We start from the raw sequence: 13,055 nt of genomic DNA on the forward strand, positions 1-13,055 counted from the left end.
ACGATCCAGCAATCCCACTCCTAGGAATATATCCTAGAGAAATACGAGCTACCACATGAATAGACATATGCACACCCATGTTCATTACAGCATTGTTCACAATAGCAAAAAGATGGAAACAACCTAGATTCCCATCAACAGATGAATGGAGAAACAAACTATGATACACACACACAATGGAGTTTTATGCAATGATAAAGAACAATGATGAATCTGTGAAGGATCTCATAACATGGATGAAACTGGAGGACATTATGCTGAGTGAAATAAATCAATCACAAAAGGACAAATATGAGACCACTATTGTAAAACCTCATGAAAATGTTTACACACAAAAACAATCTTTGATGGTTATGAGGGATGGGAGGGGTCGTGGGGGAATACAAAATAGACAATAGATAAGTGGTAACTTTGGTGAAGGGTAAGACAGTACACAATACTGGGGAATCCAGCACAACTTGTAGAAGGAAAGGTCATGGAAGCTCCATAGACACATCCAAACTCCCTGAGGGACCGAATTGCTGGGTGGAGGGTTGTGGGGACCATGGTCTCAGGGAATATCTAGCTCAACTGGCATAACATAGTTCATAAAGAAAATGTACTACACTCTACCTTGGTGACTAGCGTCTGTGGTCTTAAAAGCCTCTGAGCAGCCATCTAAGATACTCCACTAGTCTCACCCCTTTGATGGCAAGAGAGAATGAAGTAAACAAGATACAATGGAAAGATTAGTCTAAAGGACTAATGGACTACAACTACCATGGCCTCCACCAGACTTAGTCCATTACAATTAGATGGTACCCAGATAACACCACTGACTGCTCTGACAGGGATCACAACAGAGGGTCCCGGACAGAGCTGGAGAAAAATGTAGAACAAAATTCTAACTCATAAAAAAAGGCCAGACTCACTGGCCTGACAGAGACTGGAGAAACCCTGCGAGTATGGCTCCTGGACACCGTTTTAGCTCAGTAATGAAGTCACTCCCGAGGTTTACCCTTCAGTCAAAGATTTGACAGCGCCATAAAACAAAACAAGACTAATGGGGCACAACAGCCCAGGGACAAGGACTAGAAGGCAGGAGGGGACAGGAAAGCTGTTAATAGGGAATTCAAGGCCAAGAACGGACCTTGTCATGGGGTTGTTAACCAATGTCATAAAACAATATGTGTAGTAACTGTTTAATGAGAAACTATTTGTTCTGCAAACCTTCATTTAAAGTAAATGTATATATATATATATTTTTAACTACTCAAACTATAAGGTAGTTTAGCAAGATCACAGGATACAAAGTTAATATACCAAAAAAACTCTATTTCTATATACTAACAGCAAATAATTAGAAAATTAAAAAATCTTCTTTAGGATAGTGTAAAAACCAATATATTTAAGAATAAATTTAACAATGTGCAAAACTTTTACACTGAAAACCACAAAATATTGCTGAGATAAAAGATGTTTGAAATAAATGAAGAAATATACCATGAAAAAAGAAAGTCAAATTCTTCACAAAGATTTTTATGAAATACCAGAGGGAGTATTTAAAACCTTACGTGCATTTTATTATCTGAGTTTCTGCTTTCACAGTGAAGGTGCTATTAACACACTTCACTGACTTTGAAGTAAAACTTGTCTTCTTCTTGGATTCTTGAATATTCTCTCTCTCTTACATACACTCACACATCTGCGTGCACACCTCACACAATTCAAACACAACATCAGTATTTTTGCATTTAGTAGACTCTTTAAGGGGTGGTTGTGGTTGGATAAGAGGAGGATGTCAAAGAATTCCACATTGAAGCAATTCAAATAACTTGTAATGTTAAGAACAGTCTTTTCATTGCTACAAATTCCTTTGATGACTTCACAGATAAGGGGTCTCACAGGCCTATCAAGCCTAACTGGTACTAGTTTCCCTCCATTCTTGATCCAATTCTCTTCTGTGCCTTTTCTTTACTCTCCTCCCTTCTCTCACTACTGGAGCAAAACAAAGCAGTTTCTCGTCTCATGTAAACTTAGTGACCATGTTTTGTTGTTTGGCCATGTCCTGGTTCTGGTAGGGGTCTCAACACTGCCGCTAGCTACTTAATGTGTTTTCTTAGACAAAGATTAGTCCCTTACTAAAATAAAACTTAATGTTAAGACTGTCTCACATATATTTGGACATTTGATTCAGGTAACAGCCTAAAAATGTGGGTATCATTATTCACATTTTATAGATAAGGAAACGGCAACTCTGAGATCCAGTCCAAGTTCCAATATCATCTGCATGTTGGACAAATATGCCTTGAAAATCATTTATCAGTTGAGGACCTTGTGATATTATGATACACAGTCTTGTGCTCATTAACTTGAACTCACTAATACAGAACAATGATCAAATATATCTCAGAATAACTTTCACTAGCAAAGATTGAAATATCAAAAAAGTTTTGGTTCACCCTTAATTCAGGAAAAAGTGTAATAATCCAGAGAACTGGGTGATTTCTTGTATTGCCAACTACTCAGCCAGCCTGCATGTTGGCTTTTAAAAGTTATGATGGCCTAAATTCATGATTCTGCAATTTTCTACTTCATTAATTTATTACAAACACAACCATGAAACCTCTTTAGCATGTCCCTATTTGTCTCACAGCTTTATACAGCTTTTTCTTTAACTAGTGTGTATTCTTGGTTTATATGCCCATTCATTTTTTTCTTTTTCTTTCTTATATATGCTACTCAGCCTAATTTTTCTTGTTAGAATTTAAGAGAATTCTTGGCCTGTAGTGCCTGAGACAGAAATGAGAGAAAACCCTCCCTCATTCCAGCTCCTTTCTGTTTTTGTCTTGTCACTCTGGCTTCCATGATTATTGGCCCCACATCTTCATTTCCACTTTTCAAAAAAATGTAGACAGGAAAAAAGTATGGTGCAGAACTCAAATTCCCAAAAAAAGACCAGGCTTAATAGTGTGACTAAGACTAGAGGAACCCCAGAAGACATGGCCCTCAGAATCTCTATTAACCCAGAATTAAAACCATTCCTGAAGCCAACTCTTCAGGCAAAGATTAGACTGGACTATAAAACATAAAATAATACTCGTGAAGAGTGTGCTTCTTAGTTCAAGTAGATACAAGAGACTAAAGGGCAGCTCCTGTCTGGAGGCGAGATGAAAAGGCAGAGACGGTTAGGAACTGGTTGAATGGACACGGAAAACCTGGGGTGGAAAGGGGGAGTGTTCTGTCAAGTAACAGGGATTGCAAATAGGGTCACATAACAATGTGTGTATAAAGTTTTGTACGAGAAACTAATCTGAGCTGTAAACTTTCACCTAAAGCACAGTTTAAAAAAAGTCAACAAACTGCTAAGCACATAAAAAAAATGTGGAGTGTGGTGAAACAGATTCTGCTGGCCTTATGCAGCTGCTACACAGACTGTCCAGTGATGACTACACATAGAAGTTGGTACGTGGCCTCTAAACATGGCCATGACATTTCTTGGGGGGTAGAGAGCAGCTACTAATATTTATAAGGCCTGTTCTGATAGTGGGCACATGTTTGAGCTTAAGTAGACAGAGTAGTATATAGGCTCCTTAAACAATAAATAAACAAATAAATAAAAAGCTTTAGGAGCCATAATTCCTAAATTAGCACCAGTAGGAATCCACTACTTTGAATTATGGCACTGTGTTCCCAGGAAATTCCTGTTTCAAGACCTTGGAAATCCAGGCTGTTTTCAAGAACGTCTTTAAACCAAAGAGATTACTAGACTACACCAACTAAAATACTAAGTTTCAACTAGTTCTTTTGTAATACTTGTATTTATCTACACTTTCCCATGTGTATGAAATGCCATTGAAGGCTTATTCTGTAGGAAAAGTCCAACTCAATTTCAGATCTATTGGTTAGTAAATCATAACCATGCTTTTGAGAAATGTCCCATTTATGAAATGAACTGCTCAATATGTTATATAGAATGTTCACTTTTCTAGCATTCTTCAAAAGGATTGTACTGTAATGTTTCAATAAAATGAATGATTTACACAGTAATCTTTATTTACTATTTTATCCAAGTGATATTTCAATTATGAATTATACATTTCTTCAATATAATCAGAGAAAGAAGATGTTCTCTGACTGCTTTCCAGGGAGTTTATCTGGGTTTGCAACATGTTGGTTTAGTCCAGCTAAAGTGAACAATGGCTCCAGTCTTGAGACAGCACAGTTTGCCAATGAAGATCACCTCATATATTTTTATTCACAGTTTAGTTACTTGAGAGTTGTACTTACTACTCTGATTTAATAACATATTTTAATTTTAGATTCTTATTAATATTCTTCAATGTTCTCATAAGTATATTTTGCAGAACTTAACTGGTGAAAACTCAGAAAACTGTGAATGCCTTTATTTTTGGTTAAGCAGTGTAAGTTTACATCATGTCATAGAGTTGACAACTTTCATGTAAGTGCTTTATATTAAATATACTGTAGCATGCACCCAGGGTGTTTTTATTTTTTGGTAACTGTTATAAAAATCAGCACTCATTTCAACACTTTCTCATTAAAGTTTTGCTATATTATATGGTTAAAAGCTAAGAAAAGAAATTTATCATTTTCAAAAGGATAATAATAAATAATAATAACAAGGAATAATAAAATGTTTCATCAGATTATATAGTGAACCAAGACATTTACTAATATCTGGGAAGCATTTTAATATTTGAGACTCTTTGTTATATAACATGAATAATTACTCCATAAAGAGCAATCATTTGTTATACATGAGTATAACAAGGAATTACATGTTGCAACATTTAGAGTATCCAGTAGAAAAATACTGGTCACTCGCTGTTATTGACTTTTTTATTAAAAAATTTAACTTTAAAAGACCCAAATATTGCCACTATCATTGAGCAAGTAAGAATTGCTATAATAAAAGTAAAATATTATTTAAAGTGAAAATGAACTCAAAACAGGTCCAGAGAGGTAGTGTAAAACATATTCATAAACATTACATTTCAAATCTGCATTTTTTTTGAAAGTAGGAAAGCCCACTCTGGGTTAGACTTACAGACATTTTGCCTATAGGTGTAGTAGTCAAAACTATATTGTGAAAGGCTATGGTTGGCATCCTGAATTTCACTCTTAATGGTTTCTGCCAGTGAATTTTAGCTTTTTTTACATTGATTTTGGTTTGCTATTTATGATTTTGTTGAAATTAGTTTTGATTATATTTTCCGTGTGTCCCAACCCTTGAGGTTCCAAAAACACAAAGTATTCATCCATAACTATGTACAAAATTGAAAATGATTGTATTCCTTCCTATGTGAAAGACCACATCATTTGATCTGCCATCAATTTACTCTTAATGTGCTCCAACGGATGTGACCTCTTTCTAATATAATGAAAATTGGTGGCCAAACCAGTGTTTATCTTACTCTTAATGTCCTTATTTTAGCATGATGAACTAAAGAAGTTGAAAGGTCTATTGCAGATTTTAAACAAACATATATAAACAAAAAAATTTTAACTGGAATGGCTTAATCATGATGCAAAAAGTATGCCCTTACTGGCTGGAGAGATTAGCAGATAGATTGAATATATTGTTTGCCTTAGTCTTTACTGAATAAAATATAGAGAATCCCACTCTCTTGTTTTTCTTTCAACTGTATGCATCACATGTATTAGCTCAGGTGATAATAAATGAACAAGACATTCTAGATTTAATAAATAAATAAGCTAAAGGAAAACCGTTGCTCTTGCAAGGTATGCTCCTGAGAGGTGTGAAAGAATACAGGGGTGAAGACACTCCCTTATGCCTAAATTGCTTATAAATGGCTCCTATACCAGAGGTTTAAGATACATCGATGTGACAGCCCTCTATAAAAATTATTTTAATATGAGACTCTTAGAGTACACATTGCTGAGTCTCACTTCCACACCTTTAAAAACAGAGGGAGAAGAGAGAGAAGGATTACCAAACAGAGTCACTTCATTCGTAACCAATTAACGCCTTACTCCTTATTAGAACTACCCTACGGACTTCCCATGCATCCTATATCTTTCTACTCTCTACTTCCCTCACTCTCACATCGGTAGAAATATATGTTACTCAAGAAAATAGCCCAATCAAGCTGTCTTATTACCTTCACCTTTTGCATTTCTCCAAGATTATGGTGTTAGAAACTGACTTTTTTTTCTTGTCAGAGTTTACATAGTTCTTAAAGTCAAATAACATAGAATTGGTGGTTAGGTTTAAAAAATATGCAGTTTCTTTAGAAAATTATCCCAATTCTCTGCACAGAGCACAGTAGAATGAAGCTTCTAAGCGTCACTCCCAGAAAAGAATAAGCATAGAGAAGCTGCAACTGAAGAGTGTTTAAAGCCTGGAGAAATGACAGCCACAGTGAGCCATCCTTTAATATTAAAAGAAGTAAAGAAATACACTTATTTGACAAGAACATCAACAACAACAAAAAAGTTCTTTCCTGTACTTTACTGAATTCAACTGAAAAACTGCTTCTTCACCGTTTTTGTAGCCCCTAAAAACCAAGGCAGACACCAAAGAACAGTTCCTCCTCACACCTTCTCCCTACATAATGCAGTGAAACCCAGCATACCATTATACTATACAATCCAATATTATAAAGGGCACTGTGGAAATGGAAGAATACCATTGTCATCCCAACATATTCTTCTGAGAACAGGTTTTACAACAATCACTCCACAATAATCCAACTGAACTCAGACATAGAGACGAGCTAGAAGAGATTAAACCATTAAAAAAAAATAACCCACTGCTGTCGAGTCGATTCCGACTCATAGCAACCCTATAGGACAGAGTAGAACTGCCCCATAGGGTTTCCAAGAAGCAACTGGTGGATTCGAACTGCCGACCTTCTGGTTAGCAGCTGAGCTCTTAACCACTGTGCCACCAGGGCTCCAAAACCAAACCCACTGCTGTCCAGTCAATTCCAATTCATAGTGATCCCATAGGGTTTCCAAGGCTATCAACCTCTACAGAAGGAGACTGCCACATCCTTGTCCCATCCAGCCGCTGCTGGTTTCCGAAACGTCAACTTTTTGGTTAGCAATCACTTTCACCACTCTCTTTAAAAACCAAACGAGAAATTTCCTTTCTCAGACTCCAGCCCTAAAGCTGCAAAAACAGTTCTTTTTCAACTGAGCCAAAGCAAAGCCTGACGTTTCCCAAGACCTCTCGAGCATAAAAGTTAGAAGACAAGGTAGTAGGAAGGGTCCTCGAGTGCCTAGGTTGACCATGGAATCTTCCATATGCAAAAAATTGTCCAAGCTGGAGCCATGAAAAGAATTAGTATGAGTGCTTCCTTGGGTCTTTAGGGGCTGTCCCCAGTAATGATATAACCAAAACCCCTTCCAAATCCCCCAAACCCATATATACCTTAGAAACCTGAATGCCTTCCTACTTTTAGTTTGCCTATTTCAGAACAAGCAGTTTGGGAATGGAGCCCTGGTGGTGCAGTGGTTAAGAGCTACGGCTGCTAACCAAAAGGTCAGCAGTTCAAATCCACCAGCCTCTCCTTGGAAAACCTATGGGGCAGTTCTACTGTGTCCTATAGGGTCGCTATGAGTCAGAATCCACTCGACGACACGTGCTTTAATGGGTAGTTTGGGAATGTCAGCCTGTTTACTTCCTAAAAACATGGTTATTCATACAAAATTTTAATAAATAACCCGTGGTTATTTCTTAAGATTTTTAAAGAAAGTAGAATATCTTGTATTGAAAATTGCCAATAATTAAATAGGAATATGAAAAATGGGGCCTAGAAGTAGAGAACAAACATGATCTATTTCACTTCAGGGCAAGAGCAGAAACTGAGTCTAGCGTCTAATTTTTAGCCACAAGCTCCTTAAATATTAGCTCCCTAAGATCAGGGAGGCTTGATAACAGCTTTATGGAGGAATAGCTTTTTGTTCTTATTGAAAATCTCCCTGTATTTGAGGCAGTAAGAAGAGCTGCCTCTCTAAGACAAGACCATTTCCACATGGTAGCTGCCAAAAGCTTCTGACGTTCCCACCTCCACCAATCCAAGGACTTTAAAAGGAAAAAAATAATTCAAAATGTAAAAACAAAACAGAATAACATCCCTGAATCTACTTTCTTTTTTGCTCATAAAATGTTAAGGATTGATTCTATTTCTTCTTTTCATATACACATTTTTTTTTGTTTGTTATTTTTTTAATCATTTTCCTCTGGTTCTCTCTCTTTCAGGGAATTTTTGGTCAGTTTCACTTTTTTTAATGTTATTTTTTCCCTCTGACGCAGACAATTAAAGCTATTAAAAAGTACTCTCTGAAACCAACTAACCAACCAACAAACAACAGCAGAACATTACCATCTGGAATTTTGTCTCTACTGTGAACTTTTCACTGTTCCCCCAAATGAGAGGTCACCCTTACAGTAAAATGTTTATGAATTCACTGTACTTTGACTCTCACATTCATCTCCATGCATAGATTAACTGCTCAGTAAAATAGTGAATAAACTGAACAAAGGGAAACAGAATTGAAAGTTTCACAAAAATTCCAACATTCAAATGAGGCCAGTGCTGTTATAGCTATATTTTATAGAGACTTTCTTTTCTATCATTCATGCTAATAAACAAGGAAAATTACAGAAAAGGAAGAAAGAGCGGTGACTTGGTATCTGCAGCAGTTCTGGGACCAAAACGCCTGGCTGGAAAGGCCAAAACATTCTTCTCTGAAGTATCAGCACAGTGTCTAGTCTTGATGGATTGGTCTAATTGTCTGAAGTGTTTAAATCTTGGAAGAAGCAGAACAAATAGAGATCTTTGCTGCAGTGTTAATCATGTTGACAAGTTAGCATCTCCCATCTGGAAACACTGAAATATCTGGGCAGAATTGAGTCCCAATAGCTAGCAATGGTTCTTATAAAACGCTAGAAGGAAAGAAGTCTCTATAAAAGGTAAAAATACAAATTAGTTGGTGTGATCATAAATGGGTCTTCCACAGTAGACAGGAGACTATGTGGGTTTTTCAGGGGCATTGGGATATCATGCACTGGATTCTTTCTTCTTCTGTAGTTCCAGTTCAGCGGCCTTTTGTACGGCTGCATCCACCAGCAGCTGGAAGCTGCTGAAGTCCTTGTACTCCTCTGGCGATATGGGTTCGGGAGAAGACACAGGCAGGGGTTTTCTGGTGGAAATCTTGACTTTCTTCTTTGGCTGGGCCTTCAGCTTCTGGCCTGGGGCCAACTCTGGATCCAGAAGTTTCTCCCCTGACTTTGGGCTCATTGTCAGGGGGCATGGGGGCCGGCGTTGTGCCGTGTCTCGATTGCTGGACCCTGACTTGGCACGCACAGATGGATCAGTGCTCTGCCTGTGAATCACATCTGTGGCCTTACCTTTTTGTTGGTTCGTGGTGATCTGGTTGACGTCGTCCCCATCCTGTTGAAGCATTTCTGGGAGAACTCGTCTGCGGGCGTTGATGAACCAGTTAGAGATTTGCAGGAAAGACAAATTGGTCTGATCTGACAGCATTCGCTTCTCTGCCTCTGAAGGGTAGGCCTTAAACCTGTGCTCATATAGCCAGTCACGGAGGATCTTCACGGACTCGGGAGGCAAGTACCCTTTACGCTTTCTCTTGCCCTCCAGTGAGGCAAGAACTTTGTCTGTACTTGTGTTAGTATTCAACACGATTCGGTTGTCTCCGTCTGGAGTTTGGGTCTCCGGCAGGCTTTTTCCAGGGGCTTCCATGTTCATGAGGCCTGTCTTTACTGTCTCCAGAATCAGGGACAGCGAAGATAAGACTAATGTAAGTCTCAGAAAGCCGACGAAGAAGACATGCGCAGGTTTCCAAGGCCTCTGAGCTCACCTTTTGCTTCTCAGTCAGGTTAACGTTGTCGCTAACAGTTTAGAGTCAGCTGACTCTGTGACGTCACATCCTTTCAACGCCCCTCCCATTGCCCCGCCCCTCTCCCTACTCTTCTTAGCTCAGCCTTTTCCCACCGGTCTTCCTTTTTTTTCACGAGTGCATATTTTCACCAGTTCAGTACAGCTGTTTATTAGCTCTCCAGAGATGTTTTTCTCTGCTGTGGTTATCAGTTTCTGCTAACTGATGAACTTTGTTCCTATTAGTGTACATATGGCTTGCGTATAGGCCCCTCACTTTCTTCCTTTTTGGTTTTACTCTGATGTTCTTCCCTCTCTACTATTCCTTATAACTGCATCACTGGCTTATCTACATAAAATAGAAACAATTTATCTATTGGCTATTAACCTCAATAAAAGCAGAGTGGAGGTGGTGTCCACTGACTCCTCCCTTCCATATGCAGAGCCCATCTGAAGAGTAATTTTTAACTAGAGATTTGTTTTTGAGACTCCACACCCTTGATTTTTCCTCTCTACGGCCTTGAAATCTTTGGCTTTTTAGCATGACTTCGCAATGGCTTGTCAGTACCACCATGATCTGTATGTCTGTACTTTTGGCTCTAATACCCAGTTGTGATGATTCTCCATGAAGCTTCAGTAAAATATTCAGGGGTATCTTAGAAACATTGAAAGAATAGGATTCAAGAAATAGCAATGATTATGGACTTAGATTATTTAACTCTTTCTTGATACTTAAAGTCCATAGAAAACACTGAGTAAATCAGATGAAAATAATTTGGAAATTGCATATTTTCATTTTAAGTAGCTTAAAAACAAGGGTTGGTTCTTTCAAAAATACTATAACACACAGAGGAGCCCTGGTGGCTCAGTGGTTAAGAGCTATGGTTGCTAAGCAGAAAGGTCGGCAGTTCGAATCCACCAGTCGCTCCTTGGAAACCCTAGGGGGCTGTTCTACTCTGTCTTATAGGGTCACATTCCGACTATGAGTCAGATTTGACTTGATGGCATAGGTTTGATTTTTTTTTTAATAACCCACAGAGAGGACAATCATCAATTCTGATTCCTCAAGGGTACTGTATAGTATTGTTTATTATTCAATTCAGAGGTGTTTCAGAAGAAATTTCTCTTGGTCATCATCTTAAGCATCATATATTATCCATAGTTTGTTTAATGAGGACCATAGCCCTTTGCCCTTGAGAGTTCTTATTTGGTGTCACTAGGCTGGACATCAGAATATTGTCTGTTGATCCTTTGCTGCTGGTAAACTTACTGGTGCTGACTTTCCTGACTTAAAATTTACTCTTACAGAGACCTGTTGAAGTATGAATCAATTCCATCGAATCAATTCCGACTCATGGCGACCCCATGTGTGCAGAATACAACTGCTCCAAACGGTTTTCAAGGCTGTGACTATTAATACATTTAAAAAAGAATATTATGGCGCTTCAGATTTATCCCCAAGAAATTTGGAGACCTTTTTTTCTTTTAATAAGAGCTGTAAGAACTCAGAGAAATCTGGAAAGTAGGCGAAAATTGGGAAGAAACCCTTTAATTTGATAAAAAAAGTATGGCTTTATTTCAAGACATAACACTAAAAATACTGAATAAAACCTCTATTACGTTTCTTCACATTTTCCATGATATATTGTTAGGAATTAAGAACATCATCTCTGAGAAATAGATGGATTGCTTCTAACCACTTCTTTAAAAATTTTAAGGAACTCAAAACCTCTAAATGGTGTCTATCAATTTTTCTTTTTCTTCATTGCTTCTTTTTACATATAACGCCATGGAATCTCATTGAAAACAATTAGTGTTGTATATTTATAAGTATAATGATTTTATTTACATGTGACTCTAAACAGTGCCTTCTCTTTATTGCATTTAGAAGTACTATGGTATTATGCTACAATATGTATCTGTTTCACTAATTATGGAAGGCCATGACAAGACAGAAGTGCTTCACATTTTGTCATTTATTGTTTCTAGTAATCTACTTGCAATTTAAATAAAAATTTGAGTATTCTATACTTCAAATTGTGTTAGTCTACCTACAGAGTTTAAAAACCTTATGCTCTAAATTCCAGGAAATGAAGCAGTGTAAAGGAAATTAAAAAATTAAAAAAAAAGAAAGAAAAACTCCCAAAGCCCATCACAGCAACTGAAAAGGAACAAGAATTGATGGTAGGAGAGGGGGATTCTGTAAACTTTGAAAAATAATGAATGTTGCCATGTGCATACCATTTTTTATACTGTAAAGTATCTGGATAATTTCTGCCAGATATTTTACACTTTGAAACAAATTGAGGGAACATTCAGGAAGCCAACAATAAACTCCCCTTCCTGAAGGGATGGTAGCTTGTTAGGAGTGGAAACTGTAGGAAGTTCTGGAAAATTCAACTAATATACCCTAATTTGGAGAGATGAAGGTGGAAAATGTGGCCTGACAATAAGAGGAGACAAGAGAAAAGCTGGAAATTAATATATATATATATATAATTCAGAAAAATTAAATGGACCAATGAACAAGGAAGAAATTAAAGATAATATCACAAGATTACCATCTAATAAGACCTGTGAATATTAGAGCTTAATTATTGATTTTCTTCCATTCAAGGAGATAATGATTCCCTTTGTATTTAAAAATTTCCATATCATAAACATAAAGGAAAAGCTTTCCAACTCTTCCATAAATCTAGTATGACTAATGTGAAAATCTCACAAAGCATGAAAAAATATCATACCATATTCATTTATAAAATCATAAATTATTGCTAATTCAGATTCGCATAAAAACTAATGCACCTAACCAGATAGACTTCAATCCAGTAATACAAGTATGACCTAACATTAACATATATATTTACATAATTCCCCATATTTATGGATCAAAAAAAAAACATTATCTTGAAGGAGATTGAGTATTTTACTGAATTCAAAATCAATTTCTGATAAACATGTTGTTGTTGTTGTTAGGTGCTGTCTAGTCAGTTCCGACTCATAATGACCCCATGCACAACGTAAGTATTTGATTAGGAGTGTCCAATGGTGATATTTTGCATTTCTCAAGCTGAAAGAACTGAAGAATAAATTCAAGCCTCAAGCTGCAATATTGAAGGATGATGCAGGAAGCATTGGCAAAAAACAATGCTCCAGGAATTGATGGAATACCAAATGAGATGTTTC

At 37.1% G+C, this 13,055-nt stretch overlaps 1 protein-coding gene across 1 annotated transcript; it reads right to left on the reverse strand.

The window, feature by feature from the left end:
• Nucleotides 1-9,032: 9,032 nt before the first annotated feature.
• Nucleotides 9,033-9,734, reverse strand: TGIF2LX (TGFB induced factor homeobox 2 like X-linked). The gene has a single exon (XM_004377556.1). The coding sequence runs from the start codon at nt 9,732-9,734 to the stop codon at nt 9,033-9,035; it is 702 nt and encodes a 233-aa protein (XP_004377613.1).
• Nucleotides 9,735-13,055: the final 3,321 nt, after the last annotated feature.

Source organism: Trichechus manatus, unplaced genomic scaffold, assembly GCF_000243295.1.
Source record: "Trichechus manatus latirostris isolate Lorelei unplaced genomic scaffold, TriManLat1.0 scaffold00051, whole genome shotgun sequence".
In the NCBI taxonomy this organism is placed as follows: domain Eukaryota; kingdom Metazoa; phylum Chordata; class Mammalia; order Sirenia; family Trichechidae; genus Trichechus; species Trichechus manatus.